We start from the raw sequence: 21389 nt of genomic DNA, 5'->3' as shown, positions 1-21389 counted from the left end.
TCTTCTTCTTCGGCGGTTCCCCTACGGGAAGATGACGACGGTGGTTGAACGCGAACCTATCTCGTGATGGATTCTTTGGTTGTCCAATCCCTAGGGGCATCCTGCCACAATCAGCATCAGAGGCGCCGCGGACGGGGCTGGTTGAGCTGCAATGCGCGTGGCGCTTCCCGCCACAGCTTTCCCATGGGAAATTCAGCATCCCCCTCTAAAGTTTTCAGTTCGTCGTTTCCGTTGACGTTCAGCTTCGCGTGCCTTCGTTGTATCAGTAGCTTCTTGACGTAGTTTGAATGAGTCAAGGACATTAGGCGCGTTCGTAGCACTTGCTCCTGTCCCGGATTTGTAGCGTAGTGGGAAGAGCACCGCGTACCTCCCGTTGCGACCAGAGAGTCGTGCACCATGGGATCGAAACCGGGCGCCGCTAACTATTTCTTTTTTTTATAGTGTAGTATCGCGGAGCTGTGGGTGTAAGGAGGAGAGTTGCGCATGCGCAGTGAGCGTGTGGACGGCGCCGCCATCAATGACGGAGGACCAGGCGAGCCTAAGAAATGCTCCGCATTTAAAAGCGCCCACCCTCTGAGCCACTGGTAGTTTGACAAGCAGCTGTACTGGTTCGTTCAGATCTTGGATGCCGCCGTGTCAGTGTTCCTGGGCAGTGTTCGAAGGATCACGAGGTCGTCATCGTGCGCATTCGGCTCCCGGACGGTAAAGATCTGACTGCGGCCTCGGTTTACTATCGTCCGGTTAGTGGTTCTCAAACGTATATTCGGTATAATTGCCTGCAACACCTGGTGTCTCAGTTCCTTCGAACTCCTTACTCGTAGGTGACGACTTCAACGCCCGCAGCACCACTTGGGGCTACCCTTCTACGGATGGCCGGGGAACTCGGTTGGAGACCATGGTTGACGATTGTGGGCTTCAAATTCTTAACGACCCTACTCTGGTTACCCGCATTGGCCTTCATCCTTCCCAGCGGAACACCTCCCCTGACATCACCATTGCGTCTCACGGCATCGGTCGCGAATGGGCCCCCTACTCCACAACGTGGGGTAGTGATCCTTTCCCCATACTCATTACATTACACGGCAAACGCTTTCGCACGCACCAACGGCTCACACGCACGGACTGGGGGGCTTTCCGCGCACAGGCTGTTCTCGCAGGTCCGATAACCCTCTCGACGCTCATCAATACCATTCAAACGGCTCGGGATAGTGCACTTGAAGATATTGAATGCGACTCCTTAACACCAGCCCTCGACGCTCATATGGCCACCCTATGGAAACGGGCGCATGCACTCACTGCCCGTTATGCCCGCAACGGGAAACGCCATTCAGACTATGTAAAGCTACGGCGCCAGTACAAGTTGGTCCGGGAGTACCAGCGAGTACTATCAAATGAGCATTGATTGGAACAGCCTCTGCGACAAGCTAGGGCAGGAAAGAGGGCTATATAAATTGTGGGGCCTTTATCGGACCCTTTCTAATGAAAGGAAACAGAAATCTCTGTTTGCCCCTCTTACCCTCAAAGATCCACCGACAACAGTCGAGCATCAGCTCATCACGACTTTCTTCCCCGACGCCTCCCTCCATCAGCATCCGCCATTACCAGTAATCACCATCCCAGCCCCCTCCGCGGACCTTGACTCGCCCTTTACTCTTGCCGAACTTCAGGCTGCGTTCTTCCAGGGTAAACAACGCTCGGCCCCGGGACATGATGGCATCAGATGGCAACACCTCCGTAATCCAGATGACTCCACCATTGCCGCACTCTTGTACCTTGTTAATGATTACTGGGCCACTGGCGAAGTTCCAGAACAACTCAAACTTACGTATATTCATCCGATACCGAAACCGAACAAAGACTCCACTAATATATCCATCAACATCATCTGGAGTATGTCTCACCATGGTTCCATCCGGCGCAGACGGGCTTTCGTCCAAATCTGAGTACCCATGACTGTCTTTGGCTGCTATGCAGAGTCTTCAATCGCACCTCCCGGGCGGGTAACCCTGACTACGTCCTTTCAATTGACATGCGCAAAGCATTCGATCGTGTTAGTCAGGCTGCTATTCTCGAGGAGCTAGCTCGTGGATTCCCTAGTCAGAGGGCTCAAAACTGGGTACGCAATTTTCTTGAGAACCGGCGTATTCGTCTTAGCAGCACGTATCCGGGATGGAGCCCCAGGACCTACTACTTGGATAGGGGCGTGCCCCAAGGCCATGGCTAGGTTTAAAAACCTAGCCACGGCCCGAGTTGCTCGTACGCTCGAACGAGACTCTGCCGTTCGGTTTTCTATATACGCTGATGATCTCACGGTTTGGGTAGAAGCCGCTGACTTTTCCGACCCGGATCACATGTTGGACGAACTTCAAGGTGCCGCTAACAGCCTCAATGATATCCTTCCGACACTAGGACTTGAGATTGCCCTAAAAGACGGAATTTCTCCTTGTTCATGGTCGCCATCAGCTCCCACCGGATATAGGCAAGGTAATCTACCTTGGCGACACGCCAGTCTCCCCTAAAAGTGGGCAACTTCGTATTTTAGGTGTGCCGTTGGCCAGCAACAATGGCACTAAGTGTTGGATCAGCCAACTTAAGCGCAACTGGAAGCCCATGCTTCGTCTCATTTCGCGTATGTCGAACAAGTACGGCGGAGCATGCCAGTCAGCCTGCCTTACGCTTACTCGAGCAGTGGCAATGAGTCGACTTACGTATGGCGCACCTGTCTATAAGCTCAACAATGTGCATATGAAACATCTTCACGTTCTTCATCGGGCCGTTCTTCGCACCATTACCGGACTTCCGCGCCATACCCGCACGGAGGCCCTGAATCAATCAGCCCCGGTACCCCCGCTCGAAGTGCTCCTCGAAGAAACCCTACAACTGCACGAAGATCGCCGTTCCTTGACCTGGCAGGGTGCGGATCTTACAGCTTGGGACTCGAAATGGCGCTTAATTCCCCAGACCCTACCGCAGCCTCCTCCTCCTCCATGGAAACGACCCTTAGCGGTTGACAATCTGCAACGCATAGGCGTCCCAAGATCCCGATCCAGAGTTCGCCATCATGCTGTTTCTCGCAGTCTGGCGACTAAACTCCCTGATGAAGAAGACATTTACACAGACGCGAGCGTGTCTGCTAGCCGCATGGGAGTGGCTTGGCGATGTCCAGGTTTACCTAGTTTAGACGGCGCTCGCACTCGACAAACATCCACTACTTCTATAATGGACGCTGAGCTACATTCCATCCCCGCAGCCCTAGACCACTTGACCTACGAGACGTCTGCCCCATTACCACTCCGCATTCGGTTCCTGAATGACTCCCAAATGGCACTACGTGAGCTCCGGAAACCCCTCTCCGATCGCCCTCTGGTTCATCAGATTTAACATATGATTAGTCTGCTTGCTCGCAATGGTACCTCTGTACGTGTTGCGTGGATACCGGGACACATGGCTCAGTGTTCCGGCAACCAGGCTGCCCATGGCGCAGCGCAGGAGAGTCTTCATGTAACTCGTCCACTGGTTGACAGCCACGCTCCCCCGCTCTCCATCAGGCAACAGCTGGATCACGCTCGCCAGGCTAGGCACAACCGCCTTGCCGCTGCCACTCCTGTAGGTTTCCTGCATAACGCCTCATCTCTAACTTGTCCTGCCGAAGTTTTTATTAACAAATTTCGCGCGAACGCTGCATTGACTCCCCACATCACACGCAAATGGCATCACCCGACCGGCGATCCTCCGCCCTACAGCCCATATTGATACCAATCCTTCCGCCCCATCCTGTTGAATGCCCTACCCAATCCAAGCGAGATGCCCCCCACGACACTCAGCGACCCCGACTTCCTTGCTGCCCTTGGGCGCTTTCCTCTCAGAAGTGGCCTCGCAAGAGTAGTTTAGCCGGGGTCTACCACCCCTATGTGTGCATTCAGGAACTGACTATTCCTCTCGAGGATCGTCAAATGAACATCACCTCGTGACCACCTCTCCCCCTCCTCTTTCCCCCCTTCTCCCCCTTCCGGCCCCTGGGCCCTCCTTGTGTTAATAAAACACTTTCGCTCACTCACTCTATTTCTGTTGTTTTTGTTGACTTGTATCAGATGAATGCTTATCTGAGCCCAACGCATATTAATTTTTCTGCACCGCCACGAACATCTTATTGGGAAGACTGGGTGTTTTAGAAGCTGACGACATTCGTGTGGATATTTTCTTCAGGCTGCAAGGCAACAGTACCTTCTTCACAAATTCGTTTTCCTTATGGCTGCGTGCAAGAAGGTGCATATCCACAGCATAAGTACTATATAAAACTGCACTGCATTACAGTAAGGCTCGATACACTCGCTAACGAATGCAATAATTAGTATACCTGCCGGCTTCCACAACAATCGAAACCGATGAATATGTGCAAGCAGCTCTATTAGATGCGGCGTATCTCTTGCTCTGAGGCATGTCCCTCCTGCGTCGTCGTCGGCGGCGTCCGTCCGCAACCCTCCTCCGTTCGCCTCTCCCACAGCTGTGTTCAACACTCTCACTCCGATGCATTAGCATAACGACAGCTGGCGTGCTTGATTGGCGCGCGCTTCGCTGCGTTAACGCTGCGTTAACAGCTGCTCCGGTGCGCATGTGCGCGACTCTCCTCCGCGGTCTCCTCTCCTTCAAACCAATGGAGACGCCAATTGAACCCCCAGATGCGCCGTATCACACCAGGGTTCCCTCGCGGGGAGATGGAGGCAATTTTGTTTTCCCAGCCTTTAGGGCGTAAAGAACAAATCCTGGCCTAGTCGGGAGGGCGTTCTATAAATTGTACAAAATTCCTCTTACTCTCTTGTCCTGGACCGAGGACCCCGCCCACTAACCGGCTCGACTTCACTGCTAAATAGTTGTCTCCTCCTTTCCTACTCCTCCGCTTGTGTGCAGTTTTATACTGTAACCCATATCTGAATATGTGAAGATATGGCTGTGGGAAATGTACCGAAATATGCCTCCAGGCCTGAACAAACAGTGTTACTGTATTTTTGCCGTACATGTGACTCGTTTTGCTCAATAAGGCTCCGCACTGGTTAGAAGCCACTGGTATAAAACCAGCACGCGCATATACACGCAGTAGGTTATTGGAACTCAACCTACATTTTTTGCGGCCCATAGTGCACGTCGGAATACTTTCATGCCATGACAACGTGAAGTGATGTGATACAATTCTTTCGAGCACTCGGTAAAGTTGCAAGAACCGTTTTACCTTACTTACGGTTAGCACGAATCGTAATGCCTTCAGCCAAAGCCGACAGCCCCGAAGGTCCGGGAATTTGTTTTGGTCATATGTATTTTCGCTGTTGTCTGTTATAAGCAGCTGACTGTTCCCTTTGTTCGGAAGACTGATATGGATACAGGAGCTGACATGTAGCTCCGACTCTTCCCGCTCCACACAGGACCAACTTCGGAAGGAATGGGGGGACGCCGGCAATGTTTCTTCCGGAGCGGTACCCAAAGCTATACTTGCAATTACACCCTGAGCTAGTCTATGCGGTTTTCAATCTTTTATTATGATACAAAGTTACGCACAAGTAAAATTTGGTGCGGGCAAGCATCGAAAGTCAACCGAGCGCAAAGAAACAGCAGGGAGAAGGAGCCCGGGTGAACCAGACGACCAATGCGATTATCCCTAAGCCGACGTCACGGAGGCGCGCTTTGCAGCGCCGCCAGTAGTCGCGCTCACCGCCAATAGCTAGGTTTACGCATCCCTGGCATGACAAGAAAAAGATAACGCCCCAGGCTGAACTACTCCAAGTGGTGTTGGACTACATAAACAGGATGCATTCCACCAGAGCTCATATTTTCACTGATGGGTCTTTGTTGCCTCAAAGTTCCTCCTCTGGGTTATACATCCCGTCGACCGGTAAACTCTACTCGGAACTTCTCGACACCGCACCACCCAGTATGTCCGCCTCTCCCTTACCCCCACAGGACGGCACATCCTCCATCACCTCCGCATCAACCCGCCAAAACACCACCAACACCCCCTGCCTATCCTCCCACCCATCCGACAACTCATCCGAATTCGGTCCTTAATTACTTCGTAACATGCAACCCTCGCCACTACCGCCGCCGCTTGGCCCACGCTCAGCACCAAGTGACACACTAACCCTCTTCCAACCACCCGCAATACGTAGATGCAGCCGCCTACCCTGAGGGCGAAGCGTTTGCTCTCGCTATTGGCGACATCAGCCACTCTCTCGTAAGCTCTGCCCAGATATGCACCACATCCCCCCCTTCGGCGGAGGAGGCAGCCATAGCCCTTGCTCTCACCCAGAACCCCACCCCTCCCCATGTCATCTCTGACTCCCAGCAGGCAATTCGGAATTACATTAGGAACGCATTTCCCCCCCTGCTCTCAAAATTCTACTGACCAATCCTCCTCCGACCCCGTGGCGCTGGTATGGATTCCGGCCTACACTGACATAGGCGCTAATGAGGCGGTACATGACCATGCTCGAGCTTTGACTCTCCGTACTCCCACTTCTTTTACGGTTACCCACGGGGCCCCTTAGCCATAGTCTTCTGAAGCACTTTTAACTTACAGGGGCATTACCCTGCACCACTGCCTCCTCCACCCATCTCTGCCTCCCCCGACCCCTCTATCACCACCGCTGCAGCTCACATGTGGTGGATTCTGCAAACACACACCTTCTCCCATCGCACCCAACTGGTCCACACACACCCCCATATTTTCAGATCCCCTAATTGCTCAGCATGTGGGCTGTGAACACCCACTACTACTCCCTTTGTGAGTGTCCAGCCTCCCAATACCCCCTCTCCTCCCCCGCCCTCTGGGAACACGCCCTGGGGACCCCAGACATCTCCGATCAACTATTGGTGATGTCGCGGGCACTGGACGTCGCGGAGGCCTTATGGACCTCCGCCACCCTCCCTTCCTAATGCCAGAGACAAAGTTTGTTCTCTCTCTCAGTGAGGTGGTAGCCGCCACGCAGAGTTCATTTTCAGTGATGAACGAACCACCCGACTAGGCTACAATATTAAAAAAAGCTCCACATAATCCGGAATTTATAGGTTGCATTGTAAATATGTGTAAATAGACCTGGGTGCATGTGTATTACAAGTGTATACAGAAGTGCTGCACGCAGAATGTGAAGTGCTGTAGTGCTTGCCTGTGGACTGGCAAAAATGTCACACTGACTCCTTGCCTTGTGTGACCTTTCTATAATCATTGTACACATTTTTCCGCACTGTACATATAATTTTTATGTACGTAGAGCTTGGTACTTGTATACATAGAGGTGATATGTGTATGTGATAGTAAATGTGACCAATTTCTTAAGCATTAGCTGTGAAGATAGGTTTTTTGAGGTAAATGTCTGAATTTTGTGGAATCAAGACAAAAATGTAAGGTAGTGGTTCTGTTTCAGGACAGCAAGCATGGGGTTCCGAGTTCGAATCCCATGAACTGCTTCTTAAATATTTTGTTACGCTTGAAAGGCAACGCTTTTTATCACTCGTGAAATCTGGATTTCAGGCAGTTTTGTTTCCTTAGGTCAGTTTCAGTGAGCTTTTTGAATGGTTTTGTTTTTTATGTCAGTTTTGGCTACTCTTGGTAAACATTTTATGCCATTGTTGTTTCTGTGTTAGGTGGATTTTGGTTCACGTCTTTTTCAATGTGGGTGATGTTGCCCACTTTGGGTCGGTTTTGGCCCCCCAATCACGTCAGCAAAAGGCGGGCTGGACTAGTTGCACTTAGCACATATGTACATTATTTTTTACGATTGGGTAGCTTGGTCTATTTTAGGTTAATTTTTTGAAGTTTTTCATTAGTTGGGGTGGTTTGCCGCTTGAGGTAGGTTTTTGCTATGATGTAACCCCATAGCTAACTGAGATAATGGCTGGCTCAGCTCATCAGGAAACGCATATACACTGCCGAAGAGGTAGGTTTTTGCTATGACGTAGCAACATAGCTGAGATGATGGCTGGCTCTGTTCACCAGCCAATGCATATACACTACCCAGGCTTGCTCCAAACGACAATAAAACGAAGCACAACACATGAGAGAGACGAACAAGACCAACAAGTGGCGTCGGGCTAACCACTGCTTACTTGTGTGCTCCTGCCATTTTTTTATGGTCACATCAGTGCTATTGTATTCCCTGTGGGCTTTTAATGGCTGCTGTAATTTTCATTGGCCCACCCACCTGGCTGTGTAAGATGTAAAATTGTCGCAGCCAGTAGAAAGTCTGTTTAATATAAGGGTTCTCATACACCGTAAAATTCTGAGCAAGCGCCCCCACCCGTGCAAGCGCCCCCCACTACTTCAGGGCTAATTTCAAATTTCCGCGCCATTCCGGGAAAGCGCCCCCCCTCCCTCCACGCAGTTATCACGCACCACGTGCAGGCAACACTCGCTTGCTGGAGCCAGTCTAAGAATCCAATCCAATCTGCTTCAACCGAACGCTACACGCCATTTGTTTCTTTGTTTTGGCGGTGGTAGGTCATGCATTCCTACACAGTTGCAAAGAAAATCGACGTGATCCGATGGCACCGAGAGCACGGGAAAAACGTGCACCAGACCTCTCGACAGTTCAAGCTCGACCGAAAGCGCATACGTGAATAGGTGAAGAATTTCGACAATCTCCTGCAGCAAAACTTTGGAAAAGCAAAACTTCGACGGAAGCTAAGCAACGGCGCCCCAGTGTTCAGCGAGTACGTGGACGATACGCTGTTCGAGTTCTTAGAGCGCGAAAGAAGCGTGGGACGCGCCGTTAGCAACCGGCTGCTGTCTGAAGAGGCTGTGAAAATAGCAAACAGCATGCAGTTAGGTAACTTTGTAGCTTCCAGCCACTACATAAGCAGGTCTGGAAGCAGTGGTTCGGCGTTGCGATGTGCCACGCCATGAACGAGAGGCAGAGGACGCCCGAGGAATCTGCGGAGGCATTAAGCGCCTTCCGGATTTCCGCTAGCTTACTGCGATGGCGAAATGACGTCAAAAGGCAACTTTAAGAAGCTGTCGCGGCAGCAGGTCCTTGTGGCGCGCTGCTTCAAGGGGTGCGACATTGCAAACGCAATCGCAAGCTCCAAGGACGGCAACCTGCACGGTGGGCTGGCAGATGTCGGAGCCGTGGTGCCAGAAGACCGGGGCGGACTGGAAGACGAGTGCGCTGAACTGTTTTTGGCTACAGACTCTGAGGAGCCTTTCGATGGTTTCGAAAGAGACGAACAGCAGTAAGATCAAGCCGTGGCACCCGAAGACTAGGCAGCAGAGTGCTGCGAACTTTTTTTTTTTGGTGCTAAGTTTTCCAATGGTTTCCAAAGTAACTAACAGTAACATCTTTTGCGTAATAAAGTTCATCTTCCTAATGAAAGTTTAAAACCACGCGCACTGCGTTTTTTTTCGTAAAAACAATTGTCGCCGCCATCTTGAATTTTGGTGCCGTTCCGGGATAGCGCCCCACCTTCACTTTGCCAGTAATTCCGCCTTGCTGAGGGGGGGCGCTTGCTCGGAATTTTACGGTATGTGCAACCCATACAAGTTTTACTGACAGGGCCGCTACTTTGATTTGGCGACTGCACTTTATTAGCCAACAAAGCCAAGTAAAGCATCAGTTATGATGCTTGTAAATTAAAATGCTAAGGCAAGCTCTACCAATAGTACTTCACTCCTCACGATTTATGGCACACAAATTGTAGGATAGAGAGTGAACAGGGCAGCAATAGCTGTTTTATGCTATTGGCATTTGCTCTGCTGCTGCTACTTATTGCATATTTTTATCCTGTGCACTGTAAGGCACTAACAAATGCCCACTTGCTCCTACACTTGCATGTCCCTTGATGCGATTGTCGAAAAATAGATTTTTGCTGTACTGCCGATCCGTGCTATGTATCCCACAAAAGGCGTATACTTGCACGCAGTTGCCTGCATGACAAGTGTATCACGCACATTGCAAAGTACTATAGACTGCATAATAAACATATGCCTCTAATGCGACACACTTGTCACGCAGGTAACTGTGGGCAACCTTCATGACATGTGTATCACAGAAGAGGATTTTTTGGTGAATCTGCCTTATTAAAATGTGTGAGATACACTGCGCAGAGAGAAAAACAATGAGAAAACTTGATGACCAGTATTAGGCATTTATTTCTTACAAAAACACGCTGCAACACACTTGCATGTGAGAAAATATTCTACAAGCCTACACCAAGGTTGTATATACATCTTGAATAAGCACAGTGTAGACTAGTGTCACAAGACAAAGTATCAGAGTGCCGCCACTGAGGCACGCAAGTCAGCAATGGTGGCCATTTTGTCGTTCATCAGTGTTGCAAGACAGCAGCATCTACGGCTTTGCTGTTAACTTCGACCGGATCATTTGTTAACACTACCAACAATGCAGCAAAACGGCATCTTTGGACACAGTTCTGCTTCTGAAATGCTGCTACACGGATTATTTTTTATCCGTTCAGAACGATGTCAGTCGCGCACAGCTGCAGAGCCAGGAGGACAAACTAAGTCGAGAAGAGTTGACTGACTAAAACGCGTAAACAACAAAATGGCGGCGCCCATGAACCATCGCAGTGTAAACAAATGTTACGTAATTCGAACTGACCATGATCATGGCAGCGGCACGGAACAAAAGGAGAAAAGAGTGCCGTTACTCCTAAACCATATCTAGTGACAATAACGTAAACATCAGACACAAAAAGTGGTGGGACAAGAGCTGATAGACTGGTATGTATGCACCAGATTCGTTCAAGAAATTGCGAAGCCATTGTCTTTTGAATACTACATCAGCCCAACATTACAGAAACAAACGCTACCGGTGGATAGAAGCAGACTCCCTTCTACACAAGTACTCAGCACACCAGAGTGTGGTCCCCTCTTGGCTGTGATACCAATGGTTACTAGTCTTTGTATCAAATGCAAAGCAATTGTGCTTTAAAGTTCTGTCCTGGGAATTGTTTTGCATCAGCCAATAAAGTTCATTAACCGCTGCCTTTGTTACAGTAAAAATAAGCGGTCAATTAACTTGAGTTCTCAGTGCATTGCTCATGGCAGCAGCTGTTCACTCTTTTTGCAACTATTCAAATCATTCACTACATAAAACATCCCACAGAGGCACAAAATATTTGTTGGAAGTATGTGCTCTGTCTGCCCATGCTTTCTTGCATTGGTGTTGCTTGCTTGTGCAATCATATTCAAGTAGCAAATTTAGATTTGGGATTTTCGGCATGTTTCATATACCGACAGCAATTTTAATGTTAGCCACATCATTCTTTATTAGCAGCTTCCCTGGAGCATATCAAGAAGTTCAGCCTGTCAGATTTGTGCAGTCTGGCCAAAGATCTGAAAAATACAGAAGATTGAGGACTTTTGGCACTCCTCCATCTCACATATGTCCAAGGTGTCTTTTTAAGCGGTTTCTGCAGCGGATAAAGCACACTAGCTCAATTTCCGAGTGCAATCTGTCCACAATCTGCATTCATTTCTTTTGTAAGCGCACAATACTGCCATTCTCTGCAGCTACTTTCTGGCCAGCAATTTGCACAAGTGCACACTCTACGGTTTAAGTGACCACTTGTAAACAAAGCTTTTCTGACAGACACTGCAACAGCACTTTTCATCAGAGTGAACTCTTTTATGCATAAGCAAACCTCTTACAAATTTAGCAGCCATGGAGCCTTTTTGCCCCTGTGCGAATATATAACCAATAAATAAATATAACCAATAGTTCATAAATAACCAACAGGAGTTTAGTAGACCAGCTCTTCTACAACTTCTGCATATTACAGCTGGTTGCAGGAGTGAAATTGCTCACGATTAACCAGGCAGCTATGAGTGATGCACATGTAGGAACTTGCTGCAGTCCAATTTTTCGAGGCTCACTAACTTAGTTTTATGAAGCTGTTCAGACAGCTTGCCACGGCAGCCGCTTTTCTGATGGAGGTGAAAAGCAAAAGCGCCCATGTGTAAGAGATTTCGGCGCACGTTAAAGATCCCCAGGTGGTAAAAATTAATCCGGAGACCTCCACTACGGCGCGCCTCATCGCCAGCAATGTGTCGGCGCGTTAAACCCTACAGTCACTCAAATCAATGTTCAAACAGCTTGCCAGAGTGCAATCTTTTATTATAAGTCTGGTTGCTTTGTTCTTAAAGCCCAACTGAAAAATGCTATTCAGGCAAGGTTTCTCACCAGACAGCATTAATTCAGGAGTACCCAGGCCATTTTTGCAAAAGCTTTTCTTATACATGTAGGGTCCCTCTTCACAGAAAAATCTTTTATAAATACACAGGCTGTTTTTCTAATAAAGCTCTTCAGATGCACTACAAACTTATAGCCTCTCACCAAGGTGCACTTTTTCATGTTTAACCAGGTGGGATCTCTGAGTAAAACTCTTCTGACAGATGCCACACACAAAAGGCCTCTCACCAGAGTGCAATCGTTCATGTGTAACCAGCAGAATTCGTTTAGTGAAGCTTTTTTGACAGGTGCTACACACGTAGGGCCTCTCACCAGAGTGCAATCTTTCATGAATAACGAGGTTGCTGTTTCTAGTAAAACTCTTCTGACATGTGCTACACACATACGGCTTCTCTCCAGAGTGCACTCGTTCATGGGTAACTAGATGGCTTTTTTTAGTAAAGTTCTTCTGACATATGGTACAGATGTAGGGCCCCTCACCAGAGTGCAGTCTTTCATGAGAAACCAAGAGGCTTCTTTTAGCAAAGGTTTTCTGACAGGTGCTACACACAAAGGGTGTCTCTCCAGTGTGCAATCGTTCATGAATTACTAGTTGACTTCTTTCAGCAAAGCTCATCTGACAGGTGCTACACACATAGGGCCTCTCTCCAGAGTGCAACCTTTCATGACTGACCAAGCGGCTTCGTTTAGTGAAGCCCTTTTGACAGTAGCTACACACAAAGGGCCTTTCTCCCGAGTGCAGTCTTCCATGAAAAACAAGAAGGCTTTTTCTAGCAAAGCACTTCTGACAGGTCTTGCACACATAGGGCCTCTCACCAGAGTGCACTCTTTCATGGGTAACCAGGTGGTGACTTTTTGTAAAGGCCTTCTGACAGATCCTACACAAGTAGGGTCTCTCTCCAGTATGCACTCTCATGTGCGTGTCCAAGCTAGATTTTTGAGTAAAGCTCTTTTGACAGATGCTACACACGTAGGGCCTCTCACCAGAGTGCACTCTCAAGTGGATGTCCAGGCTACACTTCTTGCGAAAGCACTTGAGACAGATGGTACACATGTGGGGTCTCTCGCCGGTATGCACCCTCATGTGGCTGTCCAGATGGCATTTTTTGGCAAAATCTTTTTTGCAAACAGTGCAGGTGTAGGGCATCATACAGGCATACACTTGCACGTGAGTAGATGGAGGGTCGTGATGTTGGCAGGACGGGCAGGAATAACGCTTGCTTCCAAATTGGATTTCATCATGGTCATTGAAAAAACTCCTATGTGGGGAAATCAGACACATTAAGAAAAATCGCTCTAAAATAATCTATCCTACAAGTTAAATGACAAGTCCTTAGTATAAAAGACCAGTTGTTTTGGCCAACAATTATGCAATGTTCATTAAAACAATCTCACAGTTCACACAACAAAGAAAGCAAAGCTTTCTATAGAATTCATTTTCAGGCGTTTCCCAGGGATTTCGCTGTAGAAGTAACTGGCTGAGTGACAAAGAGCAACACAGTTTGCCAAAGACACATAGATCACATTTACAATGCCTGTGTTTTAAATTTTTACCACACAAAGAAAACTGACTAGGCCGTGAGCCATTCCAAAACAATGCCAATTACCTAATCTTAAATGAATGAGAGCATCTCAATCATATGGCCTAGAAAAAATATTTCTTCGCTGGTGCAGATTTTCAGTCCTGAAAAAACTTGCTTAAAAAATGTTTTACTCATGCACAAACCATAGCAAAAACATGGGCTCGAAGCTATGGCAATGACAGGACTCACATGAGTGTCTACACCCCTATTGGAGTCACAGCACCAAAAAATGCATTAAGACATTGCAGAACAACTTAGGTAAATTGCATCGATATATCTACTGCCACAAATTACCTGCCACACTATAATGCAAGAGGAGCCCAGTCTTGGAACTCATATTGCTGGAACACATTCCCTAAGAATTGTTTATGTTTTGTTGCTAGCGAGTGGCCTCACCCAGCTATCTTATCCAGTGTTTGAAGAGGAGCCCCCGTTTCTAATGAGTCATTAAAGGAAACTGAAGCGCTTTTAAAACCGGGCAAAACTCTACTTTTTACAATTATTACATTGGTGAGTTTATGCCTCTAAAGTTTTTTTGTCATTTTTAGCTTGGGGACAGCGGTATTAGTCGTTAAAGTTGACCCTACACCCTGTCCACTGCTCCCTGCCGCATCGCCGGCAGAGCAAGAAACTGAGAGGCAGCATCCGGAAGTAGCATCATATTCGGAAGACGGCCAGCGACGTGCACCGCCGCTTTGCTGTGTCCCAGTTATCTGGGCGAAGTTCCGAAATAAGCATGCGTGTAATCTGCACATCATTAATCATCATTGTCTATACTTGCTTCCTCGTCGATTTTCAAACGTAACGCTACTGTGTGATTCCCTAAAGCGACTTCTGATACCAGAGATTTCCTACCGAGCGCCCGTGGCTACTACATTGCCTTCACGAGTAGTCGCGGGGTCGGCCGTGTCATCGGGTGCTCTCTGCTCATACGTGAAGAGGTGGGTTCAAACAAATACGGGGATACCCCAAGTTTTTGATCCATTGTTATAACAAAATTAGAAAATTTGTGAAACCGCAGCACCCTGGACTTCCCGAACTTCTTGCTCGTTTTGCCAATCAACGTTGTTGGCTGTGACGACAGCTTAGCTGAGTAGCTAGATTTTAAGAAGAAATCAACCAAGCTGAAAGCATGAAGCGTTTTCTGCGCGCGAAAGCACTCTGCCCACTCGCCGGTCGTGCATGCCCGCGCGGCACACAAAGCGGCTTGCACTACACATGCCGCGGCAGCGACCGCTCTTCGTTGCCGTCCAGAATCAAGGACATCACGAAAAGCATGGTGAACGTGCAAGAGAGGATGATAGTGTGGTGAAAAATTGTGCTAGGGATTGTCATCCCAGGTGATTTCGAAAGAGGTGATCGAATTTGTATCACAATGCGGAGCGCCGAACGGTCACAAAGGCTTGTCGACGGCAGCAAACGAACCTGCCTGAGCACAAGATGCGGCGAGAGGCTGATTGATGGCGTTACCTGTGCGCAAGAATGAGCACAGCACCGATCGCTAGAATGACTATCAACGTAGGAATAAGGTTCCACATGCGAAAAAGGGGATGATAGTGTGGTGAAAAACTGGAGCCATGAAGAGAAAATGCAAGTTGGTTTTACTCGAAAGATTTCGTGTTTTATTGTGCCCCTAGCGCTTGTCCGGATACAAACGGTGCTTTATTCACTGAGAAATTAAACAATTTAGGTTAAAATTTTGATTTCCCCGCTCAATTGTGCGTTTTCGTGGTCCCAAATGACATCACAGGAACCGACCGCTCTGCAGCCTAGAGTACCTTCATTCACGCATCCGCCGTACAGGGTAGAGACACGTATACGCTGGCGCCGCCATTTTCGGTTGCTCGCTCGCCGCCGAAGCAAGTCATTGTGTCAAAACCGCGCTAAAATTATCGCCGCAACGCGGTTTACTGAAGAAGCTTGAATTATATTGTCTGTTTCGCATTGCTAGGTCTCGTGAGAAACGAAAAGAATAACGCGTTGAGCCCGTTGGCCCAATTGCGGCGGCACGGGACGGTGTTCAAAGGTTGTCTCTACCCTGTAGAGCGGTGTTGATGTGTTCCCGCGTTTCTTTACGTTCCGTAACCTAGATGGCGCCACCATACCGTGGCAAGCGTTTGGTTTGTTTTTGCCTGCATTTAAACCTGGCTTGTTTTTGTTCTGGGAGAAAATATTCGTTCCCTGAAACAGTGCTCGCTCGACAAATGGGGTCACGTAAGACATCGTTGCTTGCGTCAATCGGCCAGTGTCGTCTGAGACAACCCCAAGCCCTGTAGTGCTGTGCAGCTAAACCAAGCATGCTGTGCGCAGTACGAACAGCAGAACGCATCAGTACTTCTATGTTTACATGTGCTTTCGTAACTTCCACTGTTTGTCCCATCATTCTTATTGCTTTGTAAAGAATGTGCCCTAAATTTAAGCGCAAATCGCTCGTTCGTCTAGTTTGTAAGCTCTACCTAATTTGCGTCTGCTTCTGCCAGCCTCCGCCAATCGCAGAGCTTAGCTCATGTGACATCATAGGTTCTGTTGCGGGAAATGAGCTGGTGGGTCGCATGACCATTCCCGTTTTTCCTAATTATGTAGCTTATTTGAGCGAAGTTTACGTTAAAAGTGTGTCAGTATGATTCTAACGAGACAATCTTTTGAATGAACCAAACTTGTGTTTTCTCTTCATGGCTCCTTTAAGGATAGTTATTCGCAATTGTAGAGATAGCAGCGATCAACTATCTCCCTTGGTGCTAAGCCTAAAGTTCCCAACATCAGCGGCGATCCGTGCAACCTGAGCCGGCTGTAGCTGTTGGGGAAGGCGTTCTAAAGCTCGTTGGGGACCACCGTGCTGCGCTTGGGTTCCTCTGCCTTTTGGGGGGGGGGAAGAGGGGGGGGGCGACCAACGTTCAGCTCCCCTATTCTAAAGCATGCGTATGTGCAGCAATGCCACGTTCCACTGACCGGCCGAAGAGAGACCCGGCACCAGCACCTCTGCGCGACGCGGCGATCGGCGGCGGCCACGCTGCCTGTGCGCATCGCAGGCCGCTGCACAGAGCTTGTTGCCGCCTGTCCACATGTAAAAACAAAGTTCCACATTCGAGGATGGGGATGATGGTGGGTTGAAAAGTTGTGCTAGGAATTGTGACTAGCGCTGGTAGTGAAAGCGGTGAACCAATATCTGCGCAACTTCCCTGCACCCGAGAAACAAGTCGGCCATGAGTCGTCGGGGGAGAACCCCTTTGTAAAGCTCGCCGCGAGCGAATCTGTTGCGTTTATACTTCCCTCAGGCTCTCCTATTCTAAGGAGAGATTGTGTGAGCCCTCCATTCACCAGAGGACCTTCTAGACTATATCTGAACGGGAACAGAATGAGATCTTCAGGCCGAGCGGTCCCCGCAGCACTGGCACTTCCGAATATGACATTATCTGCCGCCAGCCAATCGCAAAAGGCAGCCAGGGCTCTCACCTCGCCCACGGGCAGGGGTCGTTTGTTTTGACGAAAAAAGATGGTTTGGGTGTATTTACACATAAAATAAACATGTTTTTTGAATTCAGCGTCAGGAAAACCATAATTTAATGCCCCCAACAGATTTTTTTGAAAACCTCTTCACCAGAACCTTTAGGGAGCCCCCAGCAATCTTCTTTGATATGAAGAAGCTGTGACCCATCATCATTAGTTTGGAATGTGCTCCTTTTATCAACACTCCCCAATGTCATAGAACATTTCTGGGAAGGAGAGTGTTAAGACGTAATTCGTACAGAGTAAACACTGCAGCATTTGAATCACCAATGCTCCCATTCCTGAATCGTTTTGTAGTCTGCTTCATTTAAATTCCTGCTTTTCATATAGCTCACTGCAGTGCACAAGTTCACTCTAATACACAAATCACTACGAAAATCTTGCCTCGCTCTTGGCAAGTTGTCAAGTGAGTACAAGCCGAGCCATCCACAGACCGCATGCTCTTCTGGAGTGCAATCTTTTTCAGGACAATTCTATAGAAGTGGAAACTGAAACCCTGACTAACACTAAGTTTGCCAGAAACAACCCTTAAGGCTGTTTGAGCCAGCCACCATCGTTTCACTGGTTACCTGCTGGACATTCAGAAGAATGATCGAAAAACTTTCACATGTGTGAATTTTTAATCAGATGGACAAAGAAACCCCAAGGCAAATGCTTTTTCCACAAGACCTCAGCTCATGTCTGCTTTGAAAACCATGTGAGTTTTTGTGTCGGCCATTTTTATAAACGTTCACTACTGTAGTCAGCAAGCAACAGGCTTGTTTGCTACAGAGACACATCCCAAACCCCAACAGAAGTGTGTTGATCAAAGCAACTACAATGCTCTTTCGGTAAGCTAGCCCAGAAACGGCAGAGGAAACGAAGCTGCATTTTTTAATGTGTCAAACAAAATGACAGCTCTTCATCAGGCTTTTTGTAACCCCCGAAAAGGTCTTGGAGGTTGAGGCTGCCATATTAGAGAACATGCCTTCAAAGCAGTACGACCAGCTAGTCAACACATTCACGGCAAACCCTCTTGAGGCTGCTAAAATCAGAACCGCCACCTTATGGGAAAGAAACCCGGCTGCAGTTCGTTGAGAAATAAGGAAGCTTTTTTCACTGACAGTACAACCATAAGTCATTTGTTTCACTGATGTGATCTTCGAAAAGGTGGTCTCCCAGAACATGTTACATATTGCATGCTGTGGCCTACATCGGTGCTGCCCACTGAGCTCGCCAATCTGTAAAGTGTCGCCTGAAGGCTCCCTACCACCGTCTACTCGTGCCTGACCGACAATGTGTGATACTACACTCCACACCGAAGAGTTGAACATGGCAAACCACCGACCATCATCTGCTGTGCTACACTGCAAAGAAGCCGGGCATGTCTGCTGCCTTGCAAGAACTGGGCCTGCGGGGTTTTCCAATTATGCACCCAACCACTGCCCTACAGCAATGAATACGTCTCCACACCAGCCAAGGGCCAGGGTGTGTAAACTATTTTCTGTCAGCCTATCAGTATGAATCATCCAGCCGCTGCAAATCTGCTGACGTCACGCATGGAAGGTTCCGTGGCACAATGGGGATTTGGAGCCGGAACGCTGGTGGACAGGCAGCTGATTTCCCTGTTGTTCACGCAGGTTTTCGTGGGTTTTGGATTTGCCTGCTGGCTCGTTGCAATTGTCGGCAGCGCGGATCTACAATCTGGCCAAAACTAAGTTTCAGCGGTGCTGTCATCTTCAGCGAGAATCACATCCCCTGCCTTGTCGGACCATGCCATGAATTCCGGGCCTGCTATCTTCGACTTCTGTGATAGCCATCGACCAATCACCTACGGACATCGACGCCCATGTGACCACAGTGAACCCTATATAGACGAGCAACGCTTCTGCCTCGTGGGATTTGGAGCCGGCACGCTGGCGGACATGCCGCTGATTTCCCTGTTGTTCACGCAGGTTTTCGCGGGTTTTGGATTTGCCTTCTGGCTTGCTGCAATTGTCGGCAGCGCGGATCTACAATCTGGCCAAAACCAAGCTTCAGCGGTGCTGTCATCTTCGGCGAGAATTACATCCCACGCCTTGTCGGACCATGCCATGAATTCCGGGCTCACTATCTTCGATGATGAGCTTGGCGCGTGGCGGAATTTCAGTGATTGCCATCGACCAATCACCTAGGGACATCAACGCCCGTGTGACCATAGTGAACCCTATATAGACGAGCAATGCTTATGCCTCGTGGGATTTGGAGCCGGCACACTGGTGGACATCCAGCTGATTTCCCTGTTGTTCACGCAGGTTGGTTTGCATTATCCCATTCGGGCATTTCGGCTATTGTGTGCGTTGCCGGCTCCTCCCACTTTGGCATTTGCTAATGCTCATTGTCGTAAAAGAGCGTGAGCGCCTCGAAGTATGTCTTTTTTGTTTGCTAAAAGGGTGTTTTATTTATTCTTACTCTTGTTGCTTTATGGCGATGTTGAACTTAACCTTGCCCTGTTGAAATGGATATCTTACAAAGCCTGCAAAAAGGGCAGACTGAAATCTTAAATAAGCTTGCTTCAATTGAATCCTGGATCGCAAAGCATGAAGGAATGATAGCGGACATAAAGGACAGCCTCGGAGCAACTAAGAAGCAAGTCGAAGACTTAGGCAAAATAGTTCGAGCACAAGGATGACATTTCGATTCTGCAGAAAGAGATCAAGAATTTGCAGGCTAAGAACGTTGACCTGGAAAACAGAAGTCAGAGACAAAACCTTTTGTTTTATGGAGAAGATGACAATAAAGCAGAAACATGGGACGAATCCGAGGAATTGATTTAAAAAATTGTTGCCGACAAGCTTGGAATCGAGGTGGCATCGTTACACAGGGCACATCACATTGGTGCATACCGAAATAAAAAAAAAGCGACCTATTATCGCAAATTTCGCTTCGTACAAAGAAAGGCAAGAAATTTTGTCCAACGCGAAAAAATTGAAGGGGTCGGATTTCTGCAACAATCAGGATTTTGTGCCAGCTACTCGGAAAGTGCGAAAGCGACTGTGGGAATATGGCAAAGCTCACAAAAGTCAGAGCACAAAAGTAAGACTGAACTTTGAAAGGCTTTCCCTTGATGAAAAAACTTACGTATGGGATGACGAGAAGAAGGAAGTCGTTCCATTATGAAAAAAATGACGCATGCCAGAAAAAAAACATGCCCGACACAACTTCGTCGTTGTTTTAATAAATTGTAGAAGCGTAACGAATAAGACGGACGAATTGGCGGGGCTTATCGAGTCTGTTAAAGCTGACGTAGTTATCGGAACAAAATCGTGGCTGCACTGTGATTTCAGCGACTGTTAGGTGTTTCCAAGCGACTTTGTCGCGTACCACAAAGATAGACCAAGCCATTGGGGCGGTGTATTTTTACTTGTGCGAAGTTCTTTGAAATCTGCTGCCCTAGACATTCAGTGCGATATTGAATCTGCTTGGTGCTCGATTACCCTAGATGATAATTCTTCATTCGTTGTAGGTGCATTTTATCGACCACCAAACTCGGACTACAATACACTTCAGTCATTAAATGAGATTATCTCTGAAGGTTAAAGCCGAACATTAATCCTTGCTGGTGATTTCAATGTGCCAGACTTAGAATGACGTGATGGAATATGTGTAAGAGGCACTGCGTGCCGTGTAAACATAGAAATGAAAAATGATAGACAACTATGGCCTTACCCAGTTTGTTACTTGCCCAACTAGAAATAATAACGTTCTTGACCTTGTGTTCTGAATCTCAAATTCACCCTGCTTGGTGAATAATGTCAATGTTATTCCAGCAATAAGCGACCATACGGCTGTTGTTGCAGAAATCAAAAAAGAAACTAAAAACATTTCATATAGTGTGGCAAGAAAGGTTTTTCTGTTCAGTAGGGGTGACTAAACAAGAATAGTCGAAAAGCCAGAAGACCATTAGCCTGTGTTTGAATGCCTGGCGGAAAAGTATAGTGTGAATGATTTATGGCTGAACTTTAAAGACAAGTTGCTAGCCCTCGAAAATAAGTATATACCTACGAAACAAGCCGGCAAGCTTCGTAAACGCAAGAAGCCATGGATGACGTCCAGTATTTTGAGATTAATCCAGAAAAGGCGACGG

At 48.0% G+C, this 21389-nt stretch overlaps 1 protein-coding gene across 6 annotated transcripts in view; it reads right to left on the bottom strand.

The window, feature by feature from the left end:
- Positions 1-10112: 10112 nt before the first annotated feature.
- The window catches only part of LOC144158265 (uncharacterized), a 38282-nt gene continuing 27005 nt past the window's right edge, over positions 10113-21389 (bottom strand). For all 6 annotated transcript variants that reach the window (XM_077689031.1, XM_077689032.1, XM_077689033.1 and 3 more), the window contains one exon: positions 10113-13453. In XM_077689031.1, coding sequence (XP_077545157.1) covers positions 12325-13453 — 1129 coding nt within the window. In that variant the 3' untranslated portion in view covers positions 10113-12324. The remainder of the gene's footprint in view (positions 13454-21389) is intronic.

This window comes from Haemaphysalis longicornis, unplaced genomic scaffold (assembly GCF_048455015.1).
Source record: "Haemaphysalis longicornis isolate Haplotype H1 unplaced genomic scaffold, Haemaphysalis longicornis Haplotype H1 scaffold_10, whole genome shotgun sequence".
NCBI classification, from domain to species: domain Eukaryota; kingdom Metazoa; phylum Arthropoda; class Arachnida; order Ixodida; family Ixodidae; genus Haemaphysalis; species Haemaphysalis longicornis.
This window is presented reverse-complemented; position numbering and strand designations above follow the sequence as displayed.